Source organism: Homalodisca vitripennis, chromosome 4 (assembly GCF_021130785.1).
Source record: "Homalodisca vitripennis isolate AUS2020 chromosome 4, UT_GWSS_2.1, whole genome shotgun sequence".
Taxonomy (NCBI): domain Eukaryota; kingdom Metazoa; phylum Arthropoda; class Insecta; order Hemiptera; family Cicadellidae; genus Homalodisca; species Homalodisca vitripennis.
The window spans coordinates 108,316,345-108,344,052 of record NC_060210.1 but is presented as its reverse complement, the minus strand read 5'-3'; the positions used below and the strand labels follow the sequence as shown (position 1 = coordinate 108,344,052).

General features: G+C 34.7%; 1 protein-coding gene across 5 annotated transcripts in view; it reads right to left on the bottom strand.

Annotated features, from left to right (window-relative positions):
• Window positions 1–27,708, bottom strand: part of LOC124359939 (pumilio homolog 2) — a 395,716-nt gene that overhangs the window by 277,835 nt on the left and 90,173 nt on the right. The window contains exon 1 of one of the 5 annotated variants that reach the window (XM_046813112.1): window positions 16,145–16,571. The exons of the other annotated variants lie outside the window; for them this stretch is intronic. Coding sequence (XP_046669068.1) covers window positions 16,145–16,195 — 51 coding nt within the window. The 5' untranslated portion in view covers window positions 16,196–16,571. Of the gene's footprint in view, window positions 1–16,144; window positions 16,572–27,708 lie in introns of those variants that run through there. 5 annotated transcript variants of the gene reach the window in all.

The following is a 27,708-nucleotide window of genomic DNA, read 5'->3' as shown; positions in this document are numbered from 1 at the left end:
GAGAAGTCTAGCTAGAGCGGGAGAGACGCGGGAGTCAGACAATCAATAGATTGGCGCCATTGTCTTTCTTCCAACCCCACTCATGGGTATTACTGCAGCCAATTTTTCAACCATAAAACAACTTGTTAACATCCAAAATCTTGAGTTCGGGACCATGTGTATAGAGTCCAGCATGAGTCAAACAATCAAAAGGTTTATAGCCAATGCTCTTCCTTCCAACCAAATCATTCATTATGTGACTATTTCTTAACATCCATTATTCTGGACCCACGATGTTATGTACAGAGCCAAACAATGAAAAGGTTTATATCATACGACTATTACCTTAGATTTTACATTTGGACCCGCGATCTTACGTATAGAATCTAGCAATAGTCAAAAATCATACTCAAATCTAGATATATGGTAGTACCAGTAAAATGAACTAAAGCCGACTGCAAAAACACTTTCTCAATAAAATTTATCATAAGACAGTATCTGTCTAAACTAGTACTGCTGAACATGCTGTTTGAACAACAAGGTTTATTTCCGTACTGCACGATAAACGTGGAATCGAGTATATATCGAGAGCTAGAAGGACTAGATATACAGCGAGAGCTGGTAGGATTAGTAAGAGCGTGATCCACATTCGAGGATCATCGTGCAGTAAAGGCCCCATTGGAGACAGGATTCACAGTCTGCATTACGTACTGAAGTAGAGCATTTTAATAAATGTTTAACATCTGAGATGGCCTTACTACGATAAAAAAAGCAATAAAAATATAAGCTTGTAATAAATATGTAGACAGACAATTAACAATCGTAGTTTAAGTCAAGATTGTTATAGACAACAATACATAATTAATTAGCACCAAATTGAAAGTTAAAACACTAAAAAATGCAAATAGTTTGATTGATAGCATACATTCACTCTCATACCACAACCAATAGGTATAATTAAAACCCATTTTTATTGTAGTAAAAGTAAAAAAAATTGCAGAATGTGCACTACCAAATGGACAAATGTCATATACACGTTGCTCCACTCCCAGTACTTTTTTTTATTGAAATACATTGCAAAACACCATAGTTCTATGCAGGATATGACAGGAAACTATGGTTATTATCGGACATATGACCAATACTATAAACAGAATCCCTCGGTCGAAACAACAATAACAAATGACTCCTGATAAGAAGGGCTTGTAAACAAAATAATATTGATGAGTTCGGTGGGAATAACACCTCTGTGGACGTGATTGTCACATGCTTACCGATATTGCGATTTTTTCAAGTTTGCAATTTTATTTCCTATAATCTCAACGTGTAAAATATTTGTATAGTTATCTTGTGTACATTTAATAATTGTCCTCCAACAATTTGCGTGTACGGCGTCAAGAGCTGCATGAAAACCGATTAGTTTTGGGTTTAGGCAATATTTTTCAAGTTAAGCTCTTAACGATAACTTCCCTGAATACAGAAAACGTAGGAACATTACACGTGAAATTACAGGCATTTTAAGTAAGCGAATTGAGTACTTTAGCAATCAGGCCCAAATAAATACCGCTAAAGACAAAAATGTTACATCTTTACAGATGTACATGAATTGTAGCTTCATGGATTGACTTCTATATTCATTTATGACTCCAGAAATTACAATTCTTTAATAAATATAAATTGATAAATTAAATGTTCTTAAATATTTATTAACATAATTCCTTTGTACGTACAAACATGTCTCTCTTTAAAGCCATATCTTTATGTACATGCCGTAAAATTCACGTTTTTATAATGATCCTTTTTTTATTTGGGTCTGAAAACAAAATACCTTACATTTCTTACTTCAAATCCTGACATTTTAGGCGGGGGGATAAATATGTCTAACTTTTCTATTTCTAGGGAAGTTAAGTTAAAGAACTGTGGATTTAACATAGAAAATATTTTTCGTACACAAAATCGATGGAACCTTCTCGACGGGAGTCATTGAATATCCTTCTAGCCAACTAACTAGAAAATACCGTAATTGTTCAACTGAGACTTATGTTTCCGAACATCATTCTGGGAGCCGGTATCTTGTGTGTGACAATATCTAGTGTAACTTTTCAACCACGAGACTTGATCTTTCTTTTCGAACATCATCATTCTGGGAGCCGGTACAATATCTAGTGTGTGTGAACATCATTCTGGGAGCCGTTCTTTTGTGTGACAATATCTAGTGTAACTTTTCAACCACGAGACTGACCTTTCCGAACATCATTCTGGGAGCCAGTATCTTGTGTGTGACAATATCTAGTTAACTTTTCAACCACGAGACTGATCTTTCCGAACAACATTCTGGAAGCCGGTATCTTGTGTATACTCTCCGATGAAAAGACAAACTCAAATTTGAACGTTAACAACAAACTAACTAGTATAGCTACAAAAACTTCAAAACTGCCCAAGGCGTCTTCTGGACTGTCTAGCGATTTGCGGGTTTAAAAGGGCATTAGTCGGCCACGAAACATACCTATTTTGTACAAGATTTTGGACTATATAAGAAGGAACACAGAAATAACAAGCTAAATATTTATGCTACTTCTGATATATAAGCTACACTAGTTAGTTTGTGAAACACAACGTTCAATCTCCAGAATGATGCGACAAGAGGCCGAATAAGAGGAGGATTGTGAGTCACACAATCTATAATCTGGCGCCACTACCTTTCCAACTAGCCAACTCACTGGTATTACCACTAACCATACAACCACAAGACTACTCTTCTGGACAATAGTCTAAGCACAGGATCTTGTGTTTGTGTAGCGAGAGTGAGACAAGAGCGTGAGTCACACAATCGATAATCTGGCGCCACTACCTTTCCTACTAGCCAACTCACTGGTATTACCTCTAACCATACAACCACAAGACTACTCTTCTGGACAATAGTCTAAGCACAGGATCTTGTGTTTGTGTAGCGAGAGTGAGACAGGAGCGTGAGTCACACAATCTATAATCTGGCGCCACTACCTTTCCAACTAGCTAACTCACTGGTATTACCACTAACCACAAGACTACAACCACAAGACTACTCTTCTGGACAATAGTCTAAGCACAGGATCTTGTGTTTGTGTAGCGAGAGTGAGACAGGAGCGTGAGTCACACAATCTATAATCTGGCGCCACTAGCCAACCTTTCAACTAGCCAACTCACTGGTATTACCTCTAACCATACAACCACAAGACTACTCTTCTGGACAATAGTCTAAGCACAGGATCTTGTGTTTGTGTAGCGAGAGTGAGACAGGAGCGTGAGTCACACAATCTATAATCTGGCGCCACTACCTTTCCAACTAGCTAACTCACTGGTATTACCACTAACCATACAACCACAAGACTACTCTTCTGGACAATAGTCTAAGCACAGGATCTTGTGTTTGTGTAGCGAGAGTGAGACAGGAGCGTGAGTCACACAATCTATAATCTGGCGCCACTACCTTTCCAACTAGCCAACTCACTGGTATTACCACTAACCATACAACCACAAGACTACTCTTCTGGACAATAGTCTAGACACAGGATCTTGTGTTTGTGTAGCGAGAGTGAGACAGGAGCGTGAGTCACACAATCTATAATCTGGCGCCACTACCTTTCCAACTAGCCAACTCACTGGTATTACCACTAACCATACAACCACAAGACTACTCTTCTGGACAATAGTCTAGGCACAGGATCTTGTGTTTGTGTAGCGAGAGTGAGACAGGAGCGTGAGTCACACAATCGATAATCTGGCGCCACTACCTTTCCAACTAGCCAACTCACTGGTATTACCACTAACCATACAACCACAAGACTACTCTTCTGGACAATAGTCTAAGCACAGGATCTTGTGTTTGTGTAGCGAGAGTGAGACAGGAGCGTGAGTCACACAATCGATAATCTGGCGCCACTACCTTTCCAACTAGCCAACTCACTGGTATTACCACTAACCATACAACCACAAGACTACTCTTCTGGACAATAGTCTAGACACAGGATCTTGTGTTTGTGTAGCGAGAGTGAGACAGGAGCGTGAGTCACACAATCTATAATCTGGCGCCACTACCTTTCCAACTAGCCAACTCACTGGTATTACCACTAACCATACAACCACAAGACTACTCTTCTGGACAATAGTCTAGGCACAGGATCTTGTGTTTGTGTAGCGAGAGTGAGACAGGAGCGTGAGTCACACAATCGATAATCTGGCGCCACTACCTTTCCAACTAGCCAACTCACTGGTATTACCTCTAACGATACAACCACAAGACTACTCTTCTGGACAGTAGTCTGTTGTGTATAGTCACTAGCGAAAGCTAAGCAGGAGCGTGAGACAATATGTGAATCTTGATAATTATCATGCATTACCTGCTAGTGTAAAGAAGTTGTTTGTTTGGTTATTGAATGTTGTTTTCTAATGTCAGTGGTAAACAAAATTAATAGAACGTAATTGTAGCACAATTGCTTTAAACGGAATGCACTTGCAGTTGGGAAAATTCTGACGGATCTTTGCTTAGGCTCTGATTACAAACATAACTATCCACTGTTCATTTGTAATACTGAATTTGCTATATTGGCCTAGCAGCCAGCCTAGTATGTATTAGCATGAAGAATCGCTGTACATTCATCACACATTTATATAATAGTCAAATATTTATAACCTTATCTTAACTTTAGCCTTGACAAAGTTTTAATGTTTAATTATTTTACTATAACACATTTCATGAATAAGTACAATTTATAGATAGATCTTTAAATACAAACTCCTAGAATCTTCTATTACAAATAAATTTACTTACAAACTATTTTGCTTATTAGGGATAAGTAATCTTCAGTATACACTGACAACCACTGTGACGTGAATTTATCTACGCGTCCCGTTAATCAGATTGAAAATACTGTTATCATGTTTTACAACCAATTAGCTGTTAAAGATAACATATCTATTTACAAATGATATAGCCAAAACCGAATCTAAATCGGGCCAACGATATATACACTTGTTGGGGGGGGGGGGGAGGAGAAGACAACTGAGCCCAAGACAGAGACTGGTTAAGCACACTTAACTGAGCAATCAATGAATTTATTCCTCGCATTAATTACAAGACACCTGAATGTGGTTTGATATATTTTTTTAAGACAACAAAAAAATATATTAAAAATCCAATTACGTAAATACTAAGTAATTATGTAACAGTCAACTTTAAAAATAACCGAAATGAAAATCCAGCATCTTTTGGATAATGGTCATGTCATGTCAAAATACGAAATTCCAAAATATACGAACAAGTTAGTCTACGGTTCTTTAAATTAAAAACAATGAATCAAACTTAATACCCTTGTCCGATGTGCTTGTCTGGGGCACAGAATGGCTACACCGCTCTTCCATTCCAGCTAAGACTACACAATTAACACTGCACCACGACGCGACAGTCCTCAGAATAACTTTACTGCTTGGCACAACTGGACCAAGTGTACCTAGGTACTCTTCCACAAACACAAAAAGGAGCTTAAGTTGGCTAAACAGCTCTTCCATGCCAGCTGTAAGACTACACAATCAACACTGCAACACGACGCGACAGTCCTCAGAATAACTTTACTGCTTCGCACAACTGGACCAAGTGTACCTAGGTACTCTTCCACAAACACAAAAAGGAGCTTAAGTTGGCTAAACAGCTCTTCCATGCCAGCTGTAAGACTACACAATCAACACTGCAACACGACGCGACAGTCCTCAGAATAACTTTACTGCTTCGCACAACTGGACCAAGTGTACAGCGGGGTACTCTTCCACAAACACAAAAAGGGGTTTAAGTTGGCTACACAGCTCTTCCATGCGAGCTGCAAGGTCAAACAATCAACACCGCATCACAATCCGATGATTGTTAGAAACATTACTTGATAGGATTGAAAGGAACTTGTGTACAACACAAGAATTAAACTGAAATCATATTTAACAAGCATATAAGTGCTAATTGAAAATGTTTAGTTGTTCTCCACCCATCTGTCCACTGAGGGTCTAAGGTTTGAAAGCTATCATCATTGTGTACCCTTTTGTAGCTAGTAAGATTGCCGCAGACAGATTGTATATATCTAAAATAACCAAACAGTTAAGAGGGTGTACAACTTACTGTTCAATCACCCTGTATATCCTCCGAATGTTTGTGATAGTTAAAGCCTCCTGTCTCCAGATTTTTGCTATGTAAATTTCTTAGCATTTAATTTATATTTCTACTCTATATGTAAAGCTTTATACAAATGTTTGTCTTTTAATTGAATGTGTACTACAACGATCTAAAGACGTCTTTTGACACAAAATAATGACAAATAAAACAATACAACTGAATATTAAAAGGATCCAATACAACATAATGTAAGTCTTACCTATTAATCAGGCAAACTAACTTCATTAAATGTGTTACTATATCACATGTTACATTTTAGATAAGTGTACGCAGTATAAAAATAATTTATATATAAGTGATAGATTTTGAAATTTCTTTTTAATTAGACAGTAATTTAGTTTATAAATCTTCCTCTACATAATCAAAATGCTATTGCATGGTAATGCTTAGTTCACTTTTAAATAATCTTTCTTGAACTTATCAGGTTAAACGAGTTAGTCCTATTTAATTCTACTCCCTCATTTTTTAAAACTAAGTGCTCCTACCTTATTATTTTTTATTTTGACATCTTTATATTGTTGTAACAATTGTAAAATATTAAGTTTCCATACATTTCCTAAAGTTTAACTTACTCGAAGTTTAGATTTTACATTACAGTTGGGCATTTACTCTGATTCATAAATACTTAAATATTTTACATACACAAATAAACCACGTTTACTGTTGTCAGACCTTAGCTCAAATTCATCAAAAAAAGTATCTAAGATCAATATCTCGTAATAATATTGTATCGTAACAGAAGACTATACAATTTCAACCTCATATTCATCCCATCTATGCGTCTCGCTAACGCTAGCAAAAAAATTGATAATTTGGAAATGGTGTAAAATTGTTAGTGTATCACGTAAACCATGTAGTTATGTACGAGTAATAGCAAGTAATGGCGTTGTTCTGAAGCCGAGGTCTGTGACGCAACCACCCCACCGCGCCGCACCGTTTACAGGTTGTTGACGTAAGCAGTACACGGTAAGTGGTCTGTCTGCACAACTAATGCAATAACCAGCTTCATTTGAAACTACTGTAAGTAAATATTGTCGAATCCAACTGACTCTGCTTACTCGTGGTATCAAGTTTTACAGATTACATGTTACGGGTTACCGAAAAACTATTGAGTCTGCACTAAAAGTAAACAAGAGCACCACGTTACGTGTCCTACGCCCAAACAACTGTTTTTATTTGTAAGAAAGATTCAAACGTAAATTTCAACATTTTTTGCCTCGTACCTCTTGATAACAGCATGGAAATTTACATTGTCAGAAACCAATGAATAAATCAACTTCTGGCACCAAGGTAAATTAAATTTAAAAAATTTTTTCGGTTTTAGATTGGAAAATGTTCTTCAGCTATGGGATGTTAGTTCGTTATTTATTCTGATTAATTACACATAATCTACATCTCAATTAAAATCAAGGCCAGGAACAGAAACGTTAACACAATTTGTATACAAATGTTATTGTTTTTCATTTGATATATTGGCAAACACTGTTAAGCATATTGTACCATATTTCTTAATTTGAATTCCATCTATTTAAACAAACCTTAGGAATTACTGAAAAATGATAATGTGCAATTTAGAAGTTTTAATGTTCTATGAATAAAAATGTAAAATATATGTTTACAAGAAAATGATTCCGTTTGAAGAACAAATGATACCAAAATAAGATCTTAATCTTATAATATGTCAAGTATGACAGTAACGTAGTAATAATCGTGATAAGTAATACATAAATCGCTGCGTAACGTTTTGGTCAAAATTATAAAGCCTACAATAAAATTCCGTCACTTCGAGACATCATACTAAACACAAAAGTGAAATTAAATACAGTAATATTATATTAAACACCACTGTAATAAATTATTCAACTTATATTTTCGTTCATACAAAATAAATTCTTTTGGAAGGCTATGCGTGTATGTTTTGCACGGGAAAAATGTTCGCTTCGCGTCACGGAACGTCACGCATCACGCATGTTTGCTCTGTACCCACTAAAGGCGGAACTATCGCGTCCATTTTGATGTCAGTGCGTTACGCCGTTCCGTTAAGTGGCTATCTAGCTAGTCATAACTGTCGCCGCTTATTGAGGTGACTACTTCTTTTAGAGGGCTATAGAGGTATGGTTAAAGATTAAAAATAAATTGATTAGATCTTTTCTAGCTAATAAAGCCGTAGTGTAATTTAATTCTGGAATAAAATTAGCGTTTCTGTTGATTATAATTATAACCTTTACGCAATTATGATGAGTCTTATATTACATTCACATTAACATTAAATTACATAAATAACAGATTATAATACAAATTTTTCTGAAAAAAAAACAAGAGATTAATTTAATTTAATCGTCTCAAAACGATTAAAACATAAAAACGAGATATGGAACAACAATAGGTGTGTTAACAAGATATATAGTAAAATATGATTCCAGATGTTTTATTTCTTATTTTTAATTATTATAAACCCATAATCTCATTTTTAGAATATAGTGACAATGAAAATGCGGTAATTGTTGCGTAAATACAACATTGTACTGAAAATGATACTGATAAAATTATAGAAACTAACATAAACAATAATAATGAAAATGTATAAATATTTATTACTTCAATATGTAGAAGTCAGCGATAAATGAAATGTAAAAAATTACAAAATATAACACATTTTATGCTAAAGAATTTATTTTCTAATACTATTTGAAAATATAAAAAATTAACATTCAATAATTAGGAAACGTACTTTTTCAAGATATATATTCACAGCCCGTTAAGTACTGAGTAGTAGTCTCTTCTGTCGGTCAGTCCCGCGACTACCTTTCCATTTCTTTTGTTAAATTTTACGTAGTTTTTCAAAAATGTAATAAATAGGAATTATACACTATTTAATATACAGAACGCTATTATTTGTAGAGCCTTGCACTTTACTGGTGTACTGATTATTGTAATTTATAATGTCAAGACGTTATTTGGTAGTAAGTCGACCAACAGTAATGTCGGACTGCCTCCGTCAAGCTCCCAGTATTTGTTATTTAATCGCATTATTATAATAACTGACTTGTTACCTTTACTTACGCCTACCTCACTTTTATTAGTACTTAAAAGTATTATAAGGTAGTATATTAAATCGTGGCTTCGGCTTCGCTGAAGTTGCCCACAACACTTATACATATATATATATATATATATATATATATATATATATATACAGGAAAGAAATATGTACATCCTTCCAGCACACAAAACAAAAATTGTGTCAGCATCTAAATGATAAGCTTTAATGACGCTCAGCCAAATGTCACAGCATCAGTTCATTCTTACCTACGTAGAAATGAAGTTTAATGCATAATTTAAATTCAACGGATAAAATCTTACTAAACATCTGTCACAACCTCATACATTAATTAATTCAATGAGTTTGGTTTTGTAGCCTGCTTAAATGGTCAAAGTTCTGGTGTGGTAGGATAGTAGTATAATGAAAACGTGTGTTCAAACCAAATGTTGTTACCGAGTTTTAACACTGACTTTTCACTCCATTACGTTTTTTTATACTGTATGAATCAGCTACATGTATGCTGTGTTAATATGTCACATGTTTTTATTATGATCATACTAAGTTTGTTTAAAAGTTTATGTAATCTGCTATTTATCGTTGCCATCTTGGTTGCCCATTAGTGATTAGACCAATGTTAAGCAGTCATTATTAATTTAAACTATATTTTAATTCGCTAACTCTCAGCCAAATCCCATGGCGAGACGTGACCATAATCGACCTTCGTATGCAAATTAAGCTTCATGCACAATTTCAGAGTTACAGGTTACTTTGTTTTCGAGATTTCGTGCGGACAAACCAACTGAAATGAAATTGTTGCTCCTCCAGTGATAGGCTCAGAGTTCTGAGTAATTTAGTTCCAGTGTACCATAACCACCTCACTCATAAGTAACAGTGGGATTTCCCCCAGTGAAGCCTACGGCAAGGTGCAGACGACCACCCCCCTCCCCTTGTAATATTAACAATACTTATGGCACTCTTACTTTTGTATGTAGACCACAGTAAATTTGTTGTACAAATTTGATGTCATAAATATTATTAAAGACTCTCAAAAGCATCTTATTCAATCTGCCATCCAATATAGTGCAACAATATGAATGGTTACAAAGACCTGCAAAGGGCCTAGATGTTGTTTCAACCCACTATATCCGTCCGTATCATAGGTATCATCCATCTACTGGTACCATCGGACGTACGTACCTTTCCATTTTGTTGTACTCATTAAATGTATAAAGACACAAGATGTATTACGAATTTTGCATTTATACATTTGTTCAATTATATTTTGACATGTTATTGTTTACATCACTTATCTTGTGAATGTAGCACAATAACTTCTTAATATTTATTATTTTCCTGTTAGGTACACAAAATTTCCCTTGAATTTTGCCTAGTAAATCATACCATTCCCGAATTTTATGCATGGCAATCTGACTTCGTGGTATTGTATATTTAAACTTGGCATTCACAAGTAATTTTATTTAATTATAGCAATTATTTATAATTAAGATAAACAAAAAAAGATAACGTACTACGTTAAATGAATTTAAGAGTTTTCTTAAGACAAACACTTTCACCAAGACATGAATTGATGATAAACATCAGCAGAAACTGACATGAAACAGCAACAAAGACAGCTAGCTCTAGCTACAAGTGTTCTTTGAGAAGGAAGTCACGAATCTCTCTCTCCACCACGCTATTATTTATGGAGCTTTTAGTTTGTGGAAAATGTCTCATTACGATTTCCAGCTATCCCGCAAATTATATATATATATATGTATATAAATGATCTCTCCATCTCTCTTGCCTGCCACTGTCTTCGGCTAAACCTAAACAGTACCAAAAAACACGATGATGAAATCTGTAAAATACTGAGCACAGCTTTCTAAGACACCATTAAAGATAATTGAACCAAATTTTTACCAGGTATTCTAAGACATGTTAAAGTACACTTTAAAGCATGGATGTAAAAGAATATGTATTAATATTTTTTTATTACATTTTTTAATATTACAATACATTTTTTTATTTCAAAAACTATTTAATTTTTTTTTCTTTTGAACTATTAGAGATATCTATATTTCCCTGTGTTAAAGTGTGTATTAGTATGTTGGTGAATTGTGGTAAAATTTTGTTGAAATAAATGCAGTAGTTCCTGAGGAATCTGCGTTCAAAGTTTAAAAAACCTGTTTTCGGGGAAACGGTAAAAAATGATGAATACATAAAATTATAAGCAAAAACTTTAGTTTAAAGTACCTAAAACTGGCCAGCTCCATGGCTTGGGTCGGCAGTGTCTTCCTTATCTCCCAGCTTTCTCTTCACTTGTCTTTTCTTTTGCTTCGCTAGTTTTTTGAAATTGCTCCGATGCTTTGATGCGGTGTTGGTCCATTTGTTTCATGCTAAGAACAGTAAGCTTTCCAATGTTCATCTCTAGTTTTTGGAACAACTTGCATTTAGTTACATTACCACTATTGAACACTCACACAGCTTCATACAATCCGAATTATAGTATTTTCAGTCCAACAAAGCCGGTTTTGGGTAGCCTAGACCAAATAACCGCGTTCACATTTACGTTTGGATTTTGTGTCTTGCCGTGTAAACATTTCCGCAACAGTTCTTTGTCAGATAAACTTTTAAAAACTGGTTTTATAAATTCCATTACAGCCACAGGAATACTATTTTTGTGGCTGTAAGTCTCACCTTTAGCATTTGCCTTTTGGTATCCGCTTGTCTCGCCTTTCGGACATAAACCGTGGTGTGGGTCATTGTCACTTGAAATCTTGTGGAAGTACAAAGCCCAAATGTCTTTTAAACCATGTTGTCGAGACTGTTTGTGTTCCTTCTTATTCCTAAACCACAGTAGGTCTGGAGTTGATCAATGACAGCTTGAGATAGCCTATTCTTGCCACCTAAGCCTTTACCGTCAGACAAAATAATATGTTTGTTTTCTGATTTTAGTCTTCTCAATCTTGGGCCCATTCTTTTCTGGACATGTCCCAGACATTCCAGTTTAGATATTTTATGATCAGGACTACAAAAACTAAAACCAAAGCAACTTAGAAATAAACTGCATACTGTATCAAATCACACATAGCAAATTTTGCGTATTTAAGCACTGCACAAATGATTTCAAAAATGAATTATGTACACTTTAAAACGTTTTTGTATAATGTTTTATATATCAAATTACTCGTTATAAGTTGAATTACAAAAAAATTTTAAATAATTTTTTCCCAATTTTTGCCCTCGTGCTCCCCTTAAGTATTGATATTGATGTATTGCGTTTATTTTTTGTCTAAATCTTTCGAACGTGTTTTAATTCTATAATTCTTGACACAATTATTGTATACAAAGCACGAAACAATACGGTATCGGACAGTAAATGTATGTATCCAGTGACGTCAAGCTCGCAGTTTCCCTGACAACGGGACGCGACGCCTATCAACAACCGGGAGGCTGCTATCAACAATACAGGTGCGACCGCGCCATGCACTTACTGTATCGATTGGCCACACTTCAACGTGTGCCAGGCATTCACAGAACTAACAGTGATTGACACTTTAGTTCTTAATATTTCACTGTTACGGCTGCAAAACAGTGTGAAAACGGGGCGAATTTCCGTGATATGTCAAACGGCTTCAATAGAGTACTTACTACGTACGAGTTAGTGTCCGGTTTAGCAGGACTCAGTGACGGAAAAATAAAGAGGAGCGAGGGCTACACTAGGGTATAGCAAGAAACAGTTATATTTATATTATTTTGTATTCATTAGTTTATAACTACTCGAAAATCAGAAATTACTTTCGCTGCAACAATTTTGAGTCTACTGCTCACTTCTCACCTTCACCATATGTAATTTAACCTCACATATGGACGTAGACGTAATGAAATCTATTACATGCTCAGCAGTGTTCACGAAGCTGCATAACACGGTATGAAAGCCAACTTCTCGCGTTCAATCCGTACACGACCGTAAAATGTAGTCCAAATGCTGTCTTCGTGACATGTGTAACCGAACTAAAATTGGTATACTATACATATTAGGGTATCATTCTTACAACACGTCAGAACATGCATCTCCACTAGTCCACGATCACAAAAATTACGATAACTAACTATAAAAGTAGTTTAAATCAATAAAAATATTAAACTACATTAGTTTCAACATACCCAATTCAAATTAAATCAATACTTCTCATGACAGACCGCGGCGACTATATTCCAGTTCTACTCTTTTTTATAGCGAATAAACCATAATTAATACATTCACTAGTACTGCACGCATTTGCTTCTAAAACATGATCGCTCATACAAAGATATATTTAAAATTATACTAAAACTATTTTATTAACTTATTTAAACTATTAATTTATTATAACAAAATACTAACTGAACAGACCTTTAATTTAATTAAGAATACCAATTTATTATAAGATAGGTAAATGAAATCACCTCATTTAAAAAATTGCCGACTAATCCATAATATCAGAAATATAATTATTTTCCAGATAATTACTTTTGGGTACAGGAGACTATCAGTTATATCCGCGGCCTCGCACGTAATTTCGTAGGCTTTGTACGTGAATGAGCATTTCTGGTCCGAGTGAATTATTTCTGACGCCAATACGGTTTTCCATTGGCCATTATGAGGAAAATCTGTCATTAAGAGTACATTTATGGCCATTACAATTTACTCCGGTCCCAACATTTTTGTTACACTGTTAATTTTCCTTTGTTTCCCGGCCAAGAAGAAATATATAGGCTACACACACAGGTCTGAGAAGCTTACTTCTGCCAAAAGGCAACTAAGATGGGTTTTCTTTTCTTTATATATTTCAAAAACTGACACAGCGTAAACTACAGCCTTATCATAATTTCTTTTGTTCATAATTTATTTATTTCGAAGAGTTTTATAATATAGCGGCTAGTTGACTGAGCGTTAGCGTAGCCTATTACTAGTGGAGCTGGAAACGTATCATTTCTGTCTATCCGTCCCCGTCCCCATGTTATCTCGTAACCGAACTGACTATCAAAGATCCCGCGGTGACTACTGAATGACCTATGGAGTTTAAATTGTGCATGAAGCTTCATTGCTATATGAAAAACACTGAATTCGATGATGGTGCATGTTAGACATGAGTAACTGGCAATTGAGACTACAACAGGTTTCTATACACGCTGAGTGGAAAAATTGGACTCTGTTGTGAATTTTTCATAATAAAACAAAGTTGCATTCATAAGTTTTTTTCATTTTCTAACACTATTTACACCCTTGAGGGTATCTATGTAAGAGGTAAGATATAGCTCTTTATATAGATAATATTTACATACCCCAAAACCACTTAGTTTAAATATAGGCCTAATTACATCCCCTCAATACATTTATAAGCATTTACAAATCATGCATTATAACAGTTTAGAAAGTATTTATAACTGGGCCATTGAGATTGCAATATTTTAAGCTTTCACACATATATATATGAAAAACATGTACAGAATTTTATATATATATATATATATATATATATATATACATTAAATTGTATAAGTGGCAATAGCCTTATTTAATTTCAATAAACATTGAATCACAAAAAGTACTTGCTCCGCCGGGAGTCGAACCCGGATCTCTCACTTGCCGGGGTGTGAATGTGCTACCATTACACCACAGAGCGCTTACTTTTTCCGATTCAATTATTTTGTATTTGGCCGTATTTTATATATATATATATAAAATTCTGTACCTGTTTGTCATTCACTTCCTAAGCATATAAACCCATTTAAAATAATGTGAAACAGATGTGTAAATATTTACAACATACTTTTCAAATGTTAAGAAACTGATTAGATATTACTATCTATCTTTATCTCATAAAACTGGCTGTTCCAATTAATTATATGTAGGTAATACATGATATTTTAATGCATTTAGAACGCAGTTAAAAGAAGCACTTGAAAATGACCCATTACTTTAAAGTGATATAAGCCTAGTAAGCACTTGCAGAGATAAGTATAATATTTGCTTTTAATCAGATGGTTTTATTATTTTACCTCTACCTTGAACACTAATTAGAGAGCTCAACAAAGTACAAATAATTTGAAAGAGTAAGTATACATAAAATATTATTGTATAATTCGTAGTGGTTAAATGTGAAACTTGTAGCATACTTTCTGCAGCTGTACAAGATTAGGTCAAGTCCTAAGAAATCGTTTTTGAACTGAGATCTATCCTGCAAAAAGGTAAAAACTGCCAGCCAATATTGTGGATTATAAATTTTAAGATTACAACTGCAGATTAAACTTAGAACTTTTTAAGATACCAAAGCAAGCGAAACCTCTTTTAAAAATCTATGATAATGTATTGTATGATAAAACTTTGTTTATCAGTTAAAAAAGTTTAGTTAAATGTATAATAACAATAAATGAATAATATACCATAAACTTATGGGAGAGTAGACTTGGCCTTAAGTCATTTATAATTGTCAAAGAGTTGATACAACACTGTTAAGATTATGACATTAAGTAGAAACCTAATTGTGATGGTAATACAATTTAAAACAATTAACACCATTGATAATTACATAAGCGCATTTAAAATTTTGAATCGAACACTTTTCAAATTATCTACCGCCATTTTGTGTTGCGGGCATGGGCATGGAGTTGTACTTCCGCACTGTAAGTCGTACAAACAATAAATTGAATCATAATATACGAAATATAATTTTTAATAACAGAAGAACAGTGAATTTATTATTTTTTTTGTTTTTGTATCTCACTAATTGGCCGTACTTGCAGTTTACGTATTAAATAGGCCCACAAAGTTTTACAGAAAACATTACAGTGTAATGCAACCAAAGCTATTTAGGTAACTTTGGTAAGTAATTTAAACATATAAAAATTACAAATTTACAATGAAATACAACTTGACTTACCATATCTGGGCCCATATCTTTCATTTCCCGAAATCCACGCGTGAGAATCATACAAGATGTTATAAAAACACCTTGCAGACGCTTTTGATTGAGTTTTATCAACCACAGATGACACGATCAAGTAAACAAGACTGGATAAACACAAAACTTAACACAGTCAGCGGAAGTGTTGTTTAGTAACAACACGAAATAAGAGGAACTCTTCAGATAACTTGATCCAACTCTGCACAGCACAAATAATTTCACCACAGCACTACACAAGACACTTCGAAACGAACGCGATCACTGTATAATCACTTGTTATTATAAATTACACTATTTACAATATACAATGTGGAATCGTTTAGTGTCGAAGTACTCACATTCTCTCGCTCACAACGCGTGCTGGTAATGTAGCGGCAGACAAAGAAGCTTTTCGCCGGTTCTGGACGAGTCCACACGCTCAGACTCGAGGGGAGTCCGCAACTACTACCAACATAGCGGCTTTAATTTTCCCCAGCACTGCTATTGATTTTCCACTCTCACTGCCAAGTTCAACCCGAGTGATTAAGAGGCGAGTAGACGAACAGGCCACTTCCGAAACTATAATAGACAAGCCGACGGTAAGGTTATCCTTATCTCGGCGATATAGATAAATAATATGTGTTATTATGACACTTATCTTAGTTTCATTGTGTAATATTTTCATAGTATAAACAATTCCAATTCTATAGTAAATCTTATCTATAACACGAATTGCATTATTTTACAATAAGAAAGGCAACTTAAACTATTACATTCACAAGTATGGTTGCAGATAGATTCCTCACAAGCCACCTTTTTTAAAAGGATTAATGATCTTGTATAAAACACTGCGGATATATATATATATATATATATATATATATATATATATATATATATATATATATATATAATAAAAATACTGTATGTAAACAGTTTTTACTCGTTCTTTTCTTTCTCGAAGAAAGTGTTTCCTCATCAAAATCGAATTAATATTTACAAACTTACACTGGTGATGTAAAAATATTAAGTATTTAATATTAATAGCTCTGAAGACTGACTTGTGTCTAACGACAATTCCGACACATGAGATTCATTCAAATGGGCATTTTTACTATACACAGAACCTGATACTTCTACCAACATTCTGAAACGTAAAAACTTTAATTAAAAGGAAAACCTTAGACGCTCGATTTTGGGATGCATCAATTGTTATTCAAATGCACAAAATATTTTGTACCTTACATGTGAAGACATTTCAAGGCGGACTCTATAAATTCAAACTGTTGTCCGTTACCAGAGAGCCTATGTGGAACAGATCATTTCAGTTTGTCCATCACATTTTATACTGTACAATACATTACTTATAGTCTATTTTTTCTGTATGAGTTGTAATAATTTTTTATTATTTCTTATACAACGTCAAAGTTAAAAAAGCTTCTTACAAAAAACTCAGATAACTGGAACTATGTGATTACATGGAACAATCGATGAATTACTTATTTCCATTAAGAAAATGTATTAACAATATATAGTTTTCACTTTATTCAGTAGTCTCTCGTAGAAACTAGTCGAGCGGCGAGTGAAGTCAGCGCTTGACTGTGGTTGGGCGAAGTTAAGTAACACCAATTTTAATTTCATTTGGCTACTTGCGCTTCCAGAAAGAGAGTTTAGAATCTTGCAGAATAAGCTACACCGGGTGATACACGTAGATATGCAGAAACTGCGGGAGCTCATGCTACGTGTAAAAATAATGAAAACATGGATCCGAAAATGCTTTGTTACCGAGTTACGGCTAGCGATAGATTTCACCCGGATTTCAGCTCACCATGTAAAACACGACGTCTTCCTGAAGTTCTGGTAAGGTAGATAGATTAAGGGGCGAATTAAATTGCTTCAATTATGCTTCTTGACCTGATAAATTGAATAAAAGAGGTCACAGAACTTAAGTTAAGTAGTTTTGAGAAACATGATGTTAAATGCGAATATGTACGGCTTTATTTGATTTAAAACACAATGATGTTTTGCGGGAAATTTTATTTATGAGTTGGCAATACAATAAGCAGCTGTACAAGAATGATATGCTTTGAATTGTAGAATTCAAATAATTTTGAAAGCTAAGGACTGAGATTTAGTCCACGTGCGTATCGTTCTGTTCGTAGTAATTGAGTTTCAGTCCGTGTAAGAATTGTTTTGTCCGTAGACATTATTAAAACATTGGACTGGTTATGCCATACTTATTTACAAGTGAAGAATACGCCGATATGGAGTTTATTTATGGTAAATGTGAAGGCAGCGCTACAGACAACGTTACTCTTACCGTACCGCAGAATTCAGAATGCTAGATCAATCAGTGCTACATTTATTACGTTACGGGAAACAGGATCAATTTCTAGCGCTAAGATCCAGTATGACTGCACTTGCCAGTATGATGTAATTGTCCAGGATTAGTACAAGACGCATTTCTAAACGGTTCAGGGTTACGTAAAGAAAAGAATGTAGAACACTCAATAATAATAATAATAAGATCTATCCCTACCATAAACAAAAAATACAGTATTTACATCCAGGAGACAACGCCCATCACTTGGAGTACTGCATTTATTTAGCTAAACACTCATCGGCGACTCTTTAAATATATTCTATTTACCAATGAGTCACAGTTCACTCGTGACTGTATCAACAATATTTACGAAACCAACTTTCATGGGCAGAAGTAAACCATCATGCATCAATTGAGCTAACTTTCAACAGCGTTTTAACATTAACGCATGGTGTGGTATTGTTCATTATCAGATGATTGGACCATTTATTTTAAGAGCGCTTAACAAGTCTGACATACTTACAGTTTCTTCAAGAAGAATTACTGACATTGCTTGAAGATGTTCCTCTTGCAACGCGACACCAGCCGTAGTTCCAACATGAAGGCGCATCACCACATTTTTCAAATATTGTTTCCACCAACTTAAATCAACAGTTTCCAAATAAATGGATCAGTCGTGGTCGTCCTATGAACTGGCCACCCAGGTCACCAGATCATAAAGCCGTTGGATGTTTGCATATGGGTATTTGATAAAGGAGAAAGTTTACGAGGTCAAAGTTAATTCTCGTGAGTCGTATTAATGTAGCTTTTACACATTTAAGAGTTAAAAATATAGAAATCTCTGTTAAAATATAGAAAGGAACAAGAGATCTAGCAGAAACTATACTAGCAGAAAAATATATCGAAGTCGGCGGAGACACTTTTTAAAATTTGCTGTAATTTGGTTAAATATATTTTGATTGTTTTCCTAATAATTTTAATTTGTACTGTTATGAATCAAAATGCATGATGATCAAAATGTTGTGATTTAACCAAATGCAATAATGAGCACCAATTAGCAAAAAATTCAAATCCACGACCTACACTATTTCACTAAATTAGCTAATCTTTATTTACATCAGCCTGAACATGCTGAATTAGAATGAATAATAATATAATCAAGGACAATATAACAGTGAAAAACAATAGAAAACTACGTGAAATAAATGTTAGCCAAACTTGGAGGCCTCCTTAGAGTCGATTATTTATCAGATTTCAGTAAAATGATAATTCTTTATTCTAAAATATATTTATCTGCAATATTACAATATCCAAGAACACACTACATATTATTACTACGACACACTAAAACACGAATAAAACTACTGACGTAAAAATAAACAACGCCAGCAAGACGGCGTTTACAACAAACAGCTGACGATTTCATTTTCATTTGGAATAATCAACTTGTTATGCCATGTCCATAATAACAAAGAGGAATAAAACTTTAGTTTTCGTTAGCATTTTCTTCTAGAATCCAATCGTGCATGAAACAAATCGATACGTTACCGCAGTATTTTATACGAAGTGAGGGCATGTTTGACCGACAATGTCGGTTAACACTACAGAAACGGGAAAAGACGCCATTTGTCGATTAACACTACTAGGGTTAAGCGACACCTCAATTGGAAGGTCTTGAACACAACAAGAGTAGAACAGTGGAAACTAGAGCTTTCTACCTCATACCAGTACAAAATAGCAGCTCAGGGAAATTAATTAAAAGTTAGTTGAGGTAAAACATGAACATCCACATTCAAAAGGCACAAACTTCGATGGACGACTACTTCCCTTGTTTTACGGCTATTACCTGCAGAAGAGCAGGACTCCCTTAATCTTATCACTTTTATGGAAGTCCAGTATCGTGTTCAGTTTCTGGTTAAAATTAACTAAGTTAAGACGTGTTTTTGTGATATTTTACGTTAAAATGGAGTGCTTAAGTGAACAGGAGCGTATTATGATCCTGAAGATGCAAGGCGATGGAGACCGGGTGAGATCTTATAATGAATTAAGGAATTTAAATAATAACACTAATCATAATCGAAACCCTGTTTCTATATCAGGAGTTAACAAAAACAAACAATCCAACGTTTCCAGGAAACAGGCAGCGTTAAAGACCGCACCAAACCTGGACGATCAACATCGACTAAAAATGAAGCAATGTCACTTGACGTTTTACAGTCTGTTGTTTGCCAACTAGCTGTAAAGTTTGTATGTACAATATGTAACAAGTAGTAAGGGACAGACAACAACAGTCACCAACTACTAGGTGTAGAGTCTGTATATACAATACAATATTTAATATGTAGTACAGGACAGACAACTCACAGTCACCAACTACTAGCTGTAAAGTTTGTATGTACAATATGTAATATGTAGTACAGGACAGACAACAACACAGTCACCAACTACTAGGTGTAGAGTCTGTATATACAATATTTAATATGTAGTACAGGACAGACAACTCACAGTCACCAACTACTAGCTGTAGAGTTTGTATATACAATATTTAATATGTAGTACAGGACAGACAACACACAGTCACCAACTACTAGCTGTAGAGTTTGTATATACAATATGTAATATGTAGTACAGGACAGACAACACACAGTCACCAACTACTAGGTGTAGAGTTTGTATATACAATATTTAATATGTAGTACAGGACAGACAACTCACAGTCACCAACTACTAGCTGTAGAGTTTGTATATACAATATTTAATATGTAGTACAGGACAGACAACACACAGTCACCAAATACTAGCTGTAGAGTTTGTATATACAATATGTAATATGTAGTAAGGGACAGACAACACACAGTCACCAACTACTAGGTGTAGAGTCTGTATATACAATATTTAATATGTAGTACAGGACAGACAACACACAGTCACCAACTACTAGCTGTAGAGTTTGTATATACAATATTTAATATGTAGTACAGGACAGACAACACACAGTCACCAAATATTAGCTGTAGAGTTTGTATATACAATATTTAATATGTAGTACAGGACAGACAACACACAGTCACCAAATATTAGCTGTAGAGTTTGTATATACAATATTTAATATGTAGTACAGGACAGACAACACACAGTCACCAAATACTAGCTGTAGAGTTTGTATATACAATATTTAATATGTAGTACAGGACAGACAACACACAGTCACCAACTACTAGGTGTAGAGTCTGTATATACAATATTTAATATGTAGTACAGGACAGACAACACACAGTCACCAACTACTAGCTGTAGAGTTTGTATATACAATATGTAATATGTAGTACAGGACAGACAACACACAGTCACCAAATATTAGCTGTAGAGTTTGTATATACAATATTTAATATGTAGTACAGGACAGACAACACACAGTCACCAACTACTAGCTGTAGAGTTTGTATATACAATATGTAATATGTAGTACAGGACAGACAACACACAGTCACCAAATATTAGCTGTAGAGTTTGTATATACAATATTTAATATGTAGTACAGGACAGACAACACACAGTCACCAACTACTAGCTGTAGAGTCTGTATATACAATATTTAATATGTAGTACAGGACATACAACACACAGTCACCAACTACTAGGTGTAGAGTCTGTATATACAATATTTAATATGTAGTACAGGACAGACAACACACAGTCACCAACTACTAGCTGTAGAGTCTGTATATACAATATTTAATATGTAGTACAGGACAGACAACACACAGTCACCAACTACTAGCTGTAGAGTTTGTATATACAATATTTAATATGTAGTACAGGACAGACAACACACAGTCACCAACTACTAGGTGTGTAGAGTCTGTATATACAATATTTAATATGTAGTACAGGACAGACAACTCACAGTCACCAACTACTAGCTGTAAAGTTTGTATATACAATATGTAATAATGTAGTACAGGACAGACAACACACAGTCACCAAATATTAGCTGTAGAGTTTGTATATACAATATTTAATATGTAGTACAGGACAGACAACACACAGTCACCAAATACTAGCTGTAGAGTTTGTATATACAATATTTAATATGTAGTACAGGACAGACAACACACAGTCACCAACTACTAGCTGTAGAGTTTGTATATACAATATTTAATATGTAGTACAGGACAGACAACTCACAGTCACCAACTACTAGCTGTAAAGTTTGTATATACAATATGTAATATGTAGTACAGGACAGACAACACACAGTCACCAAATACTAGCTGTAGAGTTTGTATATACAATATTTAATATGTAGTACAGGACAGGCAACACACAGTCACCAACTACTATCTGTAGAGTCTGTATATACAATATGTAATATGTAGTACAGGACATACAACACACAGTCACCAACTACTAGCTGTAGAGTTTGTATATACAATATGTAATATGTAGTACAGGACAGACAACACACAGTCACCAACTACTAGCTGTAGAGTTTGTATATACAATATTTAATATGTAGTACAGGACAGGCAACACACAGTCACCAACTACTAGCTGTAAAGTTTGTATATACAATATGTAAAATGTAGTACAGGACAGACAACACACAGTCACCAAATATTAGCTGTAGAGTTTGTATATACAATATGTAATATGTAGTACAGGACAGACAAGACACAGTCACCAACTACTAGCTGTAGAGTTTGTATATACAATATGTAATATGTAGTACAGGACAGACAACACACAGTCACCAAATATTAGCTGTAGAGTTTGTATATACAATATTTAATATGTAGTACAGGACAGACAAGACACAGTCACCAACTACTAGCTGTAGAGTTTGTATATACAATATTTAATATGTAGTACAGGACAGGCAACTCACAGTCACCAACTACTAGCTGTAAAGTTTGTATATACAATATGTAAAATGTAGTACAGGACAGACAACACACAGTCACCAAATATTAGCTGTAGAGTTTGTATATACAATATTTAATATGTAGTACAGGACAGACAACACACAGTCACCAAATACTAGCTGTAGAGTTTGTATATACAATATGTAATATGTAGTACAGGACAGACAACACACAGTCACCAACTACTAGCTGTAGAGTTTGTATATACAATATTTAATATGTAGTACAGGACAGACAACACACAGTCACCAACTACTAGCTGTAGAGTTTGTATATACAATATGTAATATGTAGTACAGGACAGACAACACACAGTCACCAACTACTAGCTGTAGAGTTTGTATATACAATATTTAATATGTAGTACAGGACAGGCAACACACAGTCACCAACTACTATCTGTAGAGTCTGTATATACAATATGTAATATGTAGTACAGGACATACAACACACAGTCACCAACTACTAGCTGTAGAGTTTGTATATACAATATGTAATATGTAGTACAGGACAGACAACACACAGTCACCAACTACTAGCTGTAGAGTTTGTATATACAATATATATATGTAATATGTAGTACAGGACAGGCAACACACAGTCACCAACTACTAGCTGTAGAGTTTGTATATACAATATGTAATATGTAGTACAGGACAGACAACACACAGTCACCAAACTACTAGCTGTAGAGTTTGTATATACAATATTTAATATGTAGTACAGGACAGACAAGACACAGTCACCAACTACTAGCTGTAGAGTTTGTATATACAATATGTAATATGTAGTACAGGACAGACAACACACAGTCACCAAATACTAGCTGTAGAGTTTGTATATACAATATTTAATATGTAGTACAGGACAGACAACACACAGTCACCAACTACTAGCTGTAGAGTTTGTATATACAATATGTAATATGTAGTACAGGACAGACAACACACAGTCACCAAATACTAGCTGTAGAGTTTGTATATACAATATTTAATATGTAGTACAGGACAGGCAACACACAGTCACCAACTACTATCTGTAGAGTTTGTATATACAATATGTAATATGTAGTACAGGACAGACAACACACAGTCACCAACTACTAGCTGTAGAGTTTGTATATACAATATTTAATATGTAGTACAGGACAGACAAGACACAGTCACCAACTACTAGCTGTAGAGTTTGTATATACAATATGTAATATGTAGTACAGGACAGACAACACACAGTCACCAACTACTAGCTGTAGAGTTTGTATATACAATATGTAATATGTAGTACAGGACAGACAACACACAGTCACCAACTACTAGCTGTAGAGTTTGTATATACAATATGTAATATGTAGTACAGGACAGACAACACACAGTCACCAACTACTAGCTGTAGAGTTTGTATATACAATATGTAATATGTAGTACAGGACAGGCAACACACAGTCACCAACTACTAGCTGTAGAGTTTGTATATACAATATGTAATATGTAGTACAGGACAGGCAACACACAGTCACCAACTACTAGCTGTAGAGTTTGTATATACAATATGTAATATGTAGTACAGGACAGGCAACACACAGTCACCAACTACTAGCTGTAGAGTTTGTATATACAATATGTAATATGTAGTACAGGACAGGCAACACACAGTCACCAACTACTATCTGTAGAGTTTGTATATACAATATGTAATATGTAGTACAGGACATACAACACACAGTCACCAACTACTAGCTGTAGAGTCTGTATATACAATATGTAATATGTAGTACAGGACAGGCAACACACAGTCACCAACTACTAGCTGTAGAGTTTGTATATACAATATGTAATATGTAGTACAGGACAGGCAACACACAGTCACCAACTACTAGCTGTAGAGTTTGTATATACAATATGTAATATGTAGTACAGGACAGGCAACACACAGTCACCAACTACTAGCTGTAGAGTTTGTATATACAATATGTAATATGTAGTACAGGACAGGCAACACACAGTCACCAACTACTAGCTGTAGAGTTTGTATATACAATATGTAATATGTAGTACAGGACATACAACACACAGTCACCAACTACTAGCTGTAGAGTTTGTATATACAATATGTAATATGTAATACAGGACAGACAACAAAGTCACCAACTATTAGCTGTAGCTTTAGTATGTGTTATGTGTACTTATATTACGTATTACGTAGCTTATTTTGGATTTTGTACATACAGTCGTGGAATTTCCTGTCAGAAGAATATACGAGTATGCTCGTTTTTGTCAAGAAGAGGCCTACGTGACGGTCTGCCAGTTCCCAGCATCAGGAAAAGTCATACTTTCGGCAAACAGTGATTCCGACAGACAATAATATAAAATAACGTTTCTGTATAATAAGTTTACTATTGTAGTTAAACCTATGTAGGTCTATACATTTCCTAGACAATTTATTGACTGACATTATTGAAGCCCACCACTCGAAAGACTGGAAAAGTCTAATTTCTGCAGAACGATATGTAGAGAACAACCTTATAAGCTTTAAATTTTGCATGATATTTGTTTGATACATCATTTACGCCCAGTTTGACGATGGTACTTCTCACTCCCTTGGATATATTGAGCGTTAGAAACCATTGTTACATTGGTCGGGTGGACAACGAGGAATTGTAGAATAAACAGTTTTGTAACTAAACAGGTTACTTTGTTATATATATATAATTTACGCCGAGTTCTGTGATGGTACATCTCACTCCCTTGGATATATTGAGCGTTAGAAACCATTGTTACATTGGTCGTGTGGACAACGAGGAATTGTAGAATAAACAGTTTTGTAACTAAACAGGTTACTTTGTTATATAATTTACGCCGAGTTCTGTGATGGTACATCTCACTCCCTTGAATATAGTGAGCGTTAGAAATCATTGTTACATTGGTCGTGTGGACAACGAGGAATTGTAAAATAAACAGTTTTGTAACTAAACAATTATGTTATGAGGTTACTTTGTTATATAATTTACGCCGAGTTCTGTGATGGTACATCTCACTCCCTTGAATATAGTGAGCGTTAGAAACCATTGTTACATTGGTCGTGTGGACAACGAGGAATTGTAAAATAAACAGTTTTGTAACTAAACAATTATGTTATGAGGTTACTTTGTTATATAATTTACGCCGAGTTCTGTGATGGTACATCTCACTCCCTTGAATATAGTGAGCGTTAGAAACCATTGTTACATTGGTCGTGTGGACAACGAGGAATTGTAAAATAAACAGTTTTGTAACTAAACAATTATGTTATGAGGTTACTTTGTTATATAATTTACGCCGAGTTCTGTGATGGTACATCTCACTCCCTTGAATATAGTGAGCGTTAGAAACCATTGTTACATTGGTCGTGTGGACAACGAGGAATTGTAAAATAAACAGTTTTGTAACTAAACAATTATGTTATGAGGTTACTTTGTTATATAATTTACGCCGAGTTCTGTGATGGTACATCTCACTCCCTTGAATATAGTGAGCGTTAGAAACCATTGTTACATTGGTCGTGTGGACAACGAGGAATTGTAAAATAAACAGTTTTGTAACTAAACAATTATGTTATGAGGTTACTTTGTTATATAATTTACGCCGAGTTCTGTGATGGTACATCTCACTCCCTTGAATATAGTGAGCGTTAGAAACCATTGTTACATTGGTCGTGTGGACAACGAGGAATTGTAAAATAAACAGTTTTGTAACTAAACAATTATGTTATGAGGTTACTTTGTTATATATTTTACGCCGAGTTCTGTGATAGTACATCTCACTCCCTTGAATATATTGAGCGTTAGAAACCATTGTTACATTGGTCGTGTGGACAACGAGGAATTGTAGAATAAACAGTTTTGTAACTAAACATATGTTATGAGGTTACTTTGTTATATATTTTACGCCGAGTTCTGTGATAGTACATCTCACTCCCTTGAATATATTGAGCGTTAGAAACCATTGTTACATTGGTCGTGTGACAACGAGGAATTGTAGAATAAACAGTTTTGTAACTAAACATATGTTATGAGGTTACTTTGTTATATAATTTACGCCGAGTTCTGTGATGGTGCATCTCACTCCATGCGATTTAGCTGAGCGTCAGCAAAGCATATACATAACTTAGATATTATCTCGACATTGAATTGAACTTAAAATATAAGATAAACTTTAAATGTTGTACATTTTTCTTAACTGTCACAAAGGGTTCTGGCAAAATCTTTTTTTCTTTGTACATGCTTGTGTGCAATGTCATGTTTAATCACGTGCATATCCCTATATGTGATTTAGCGT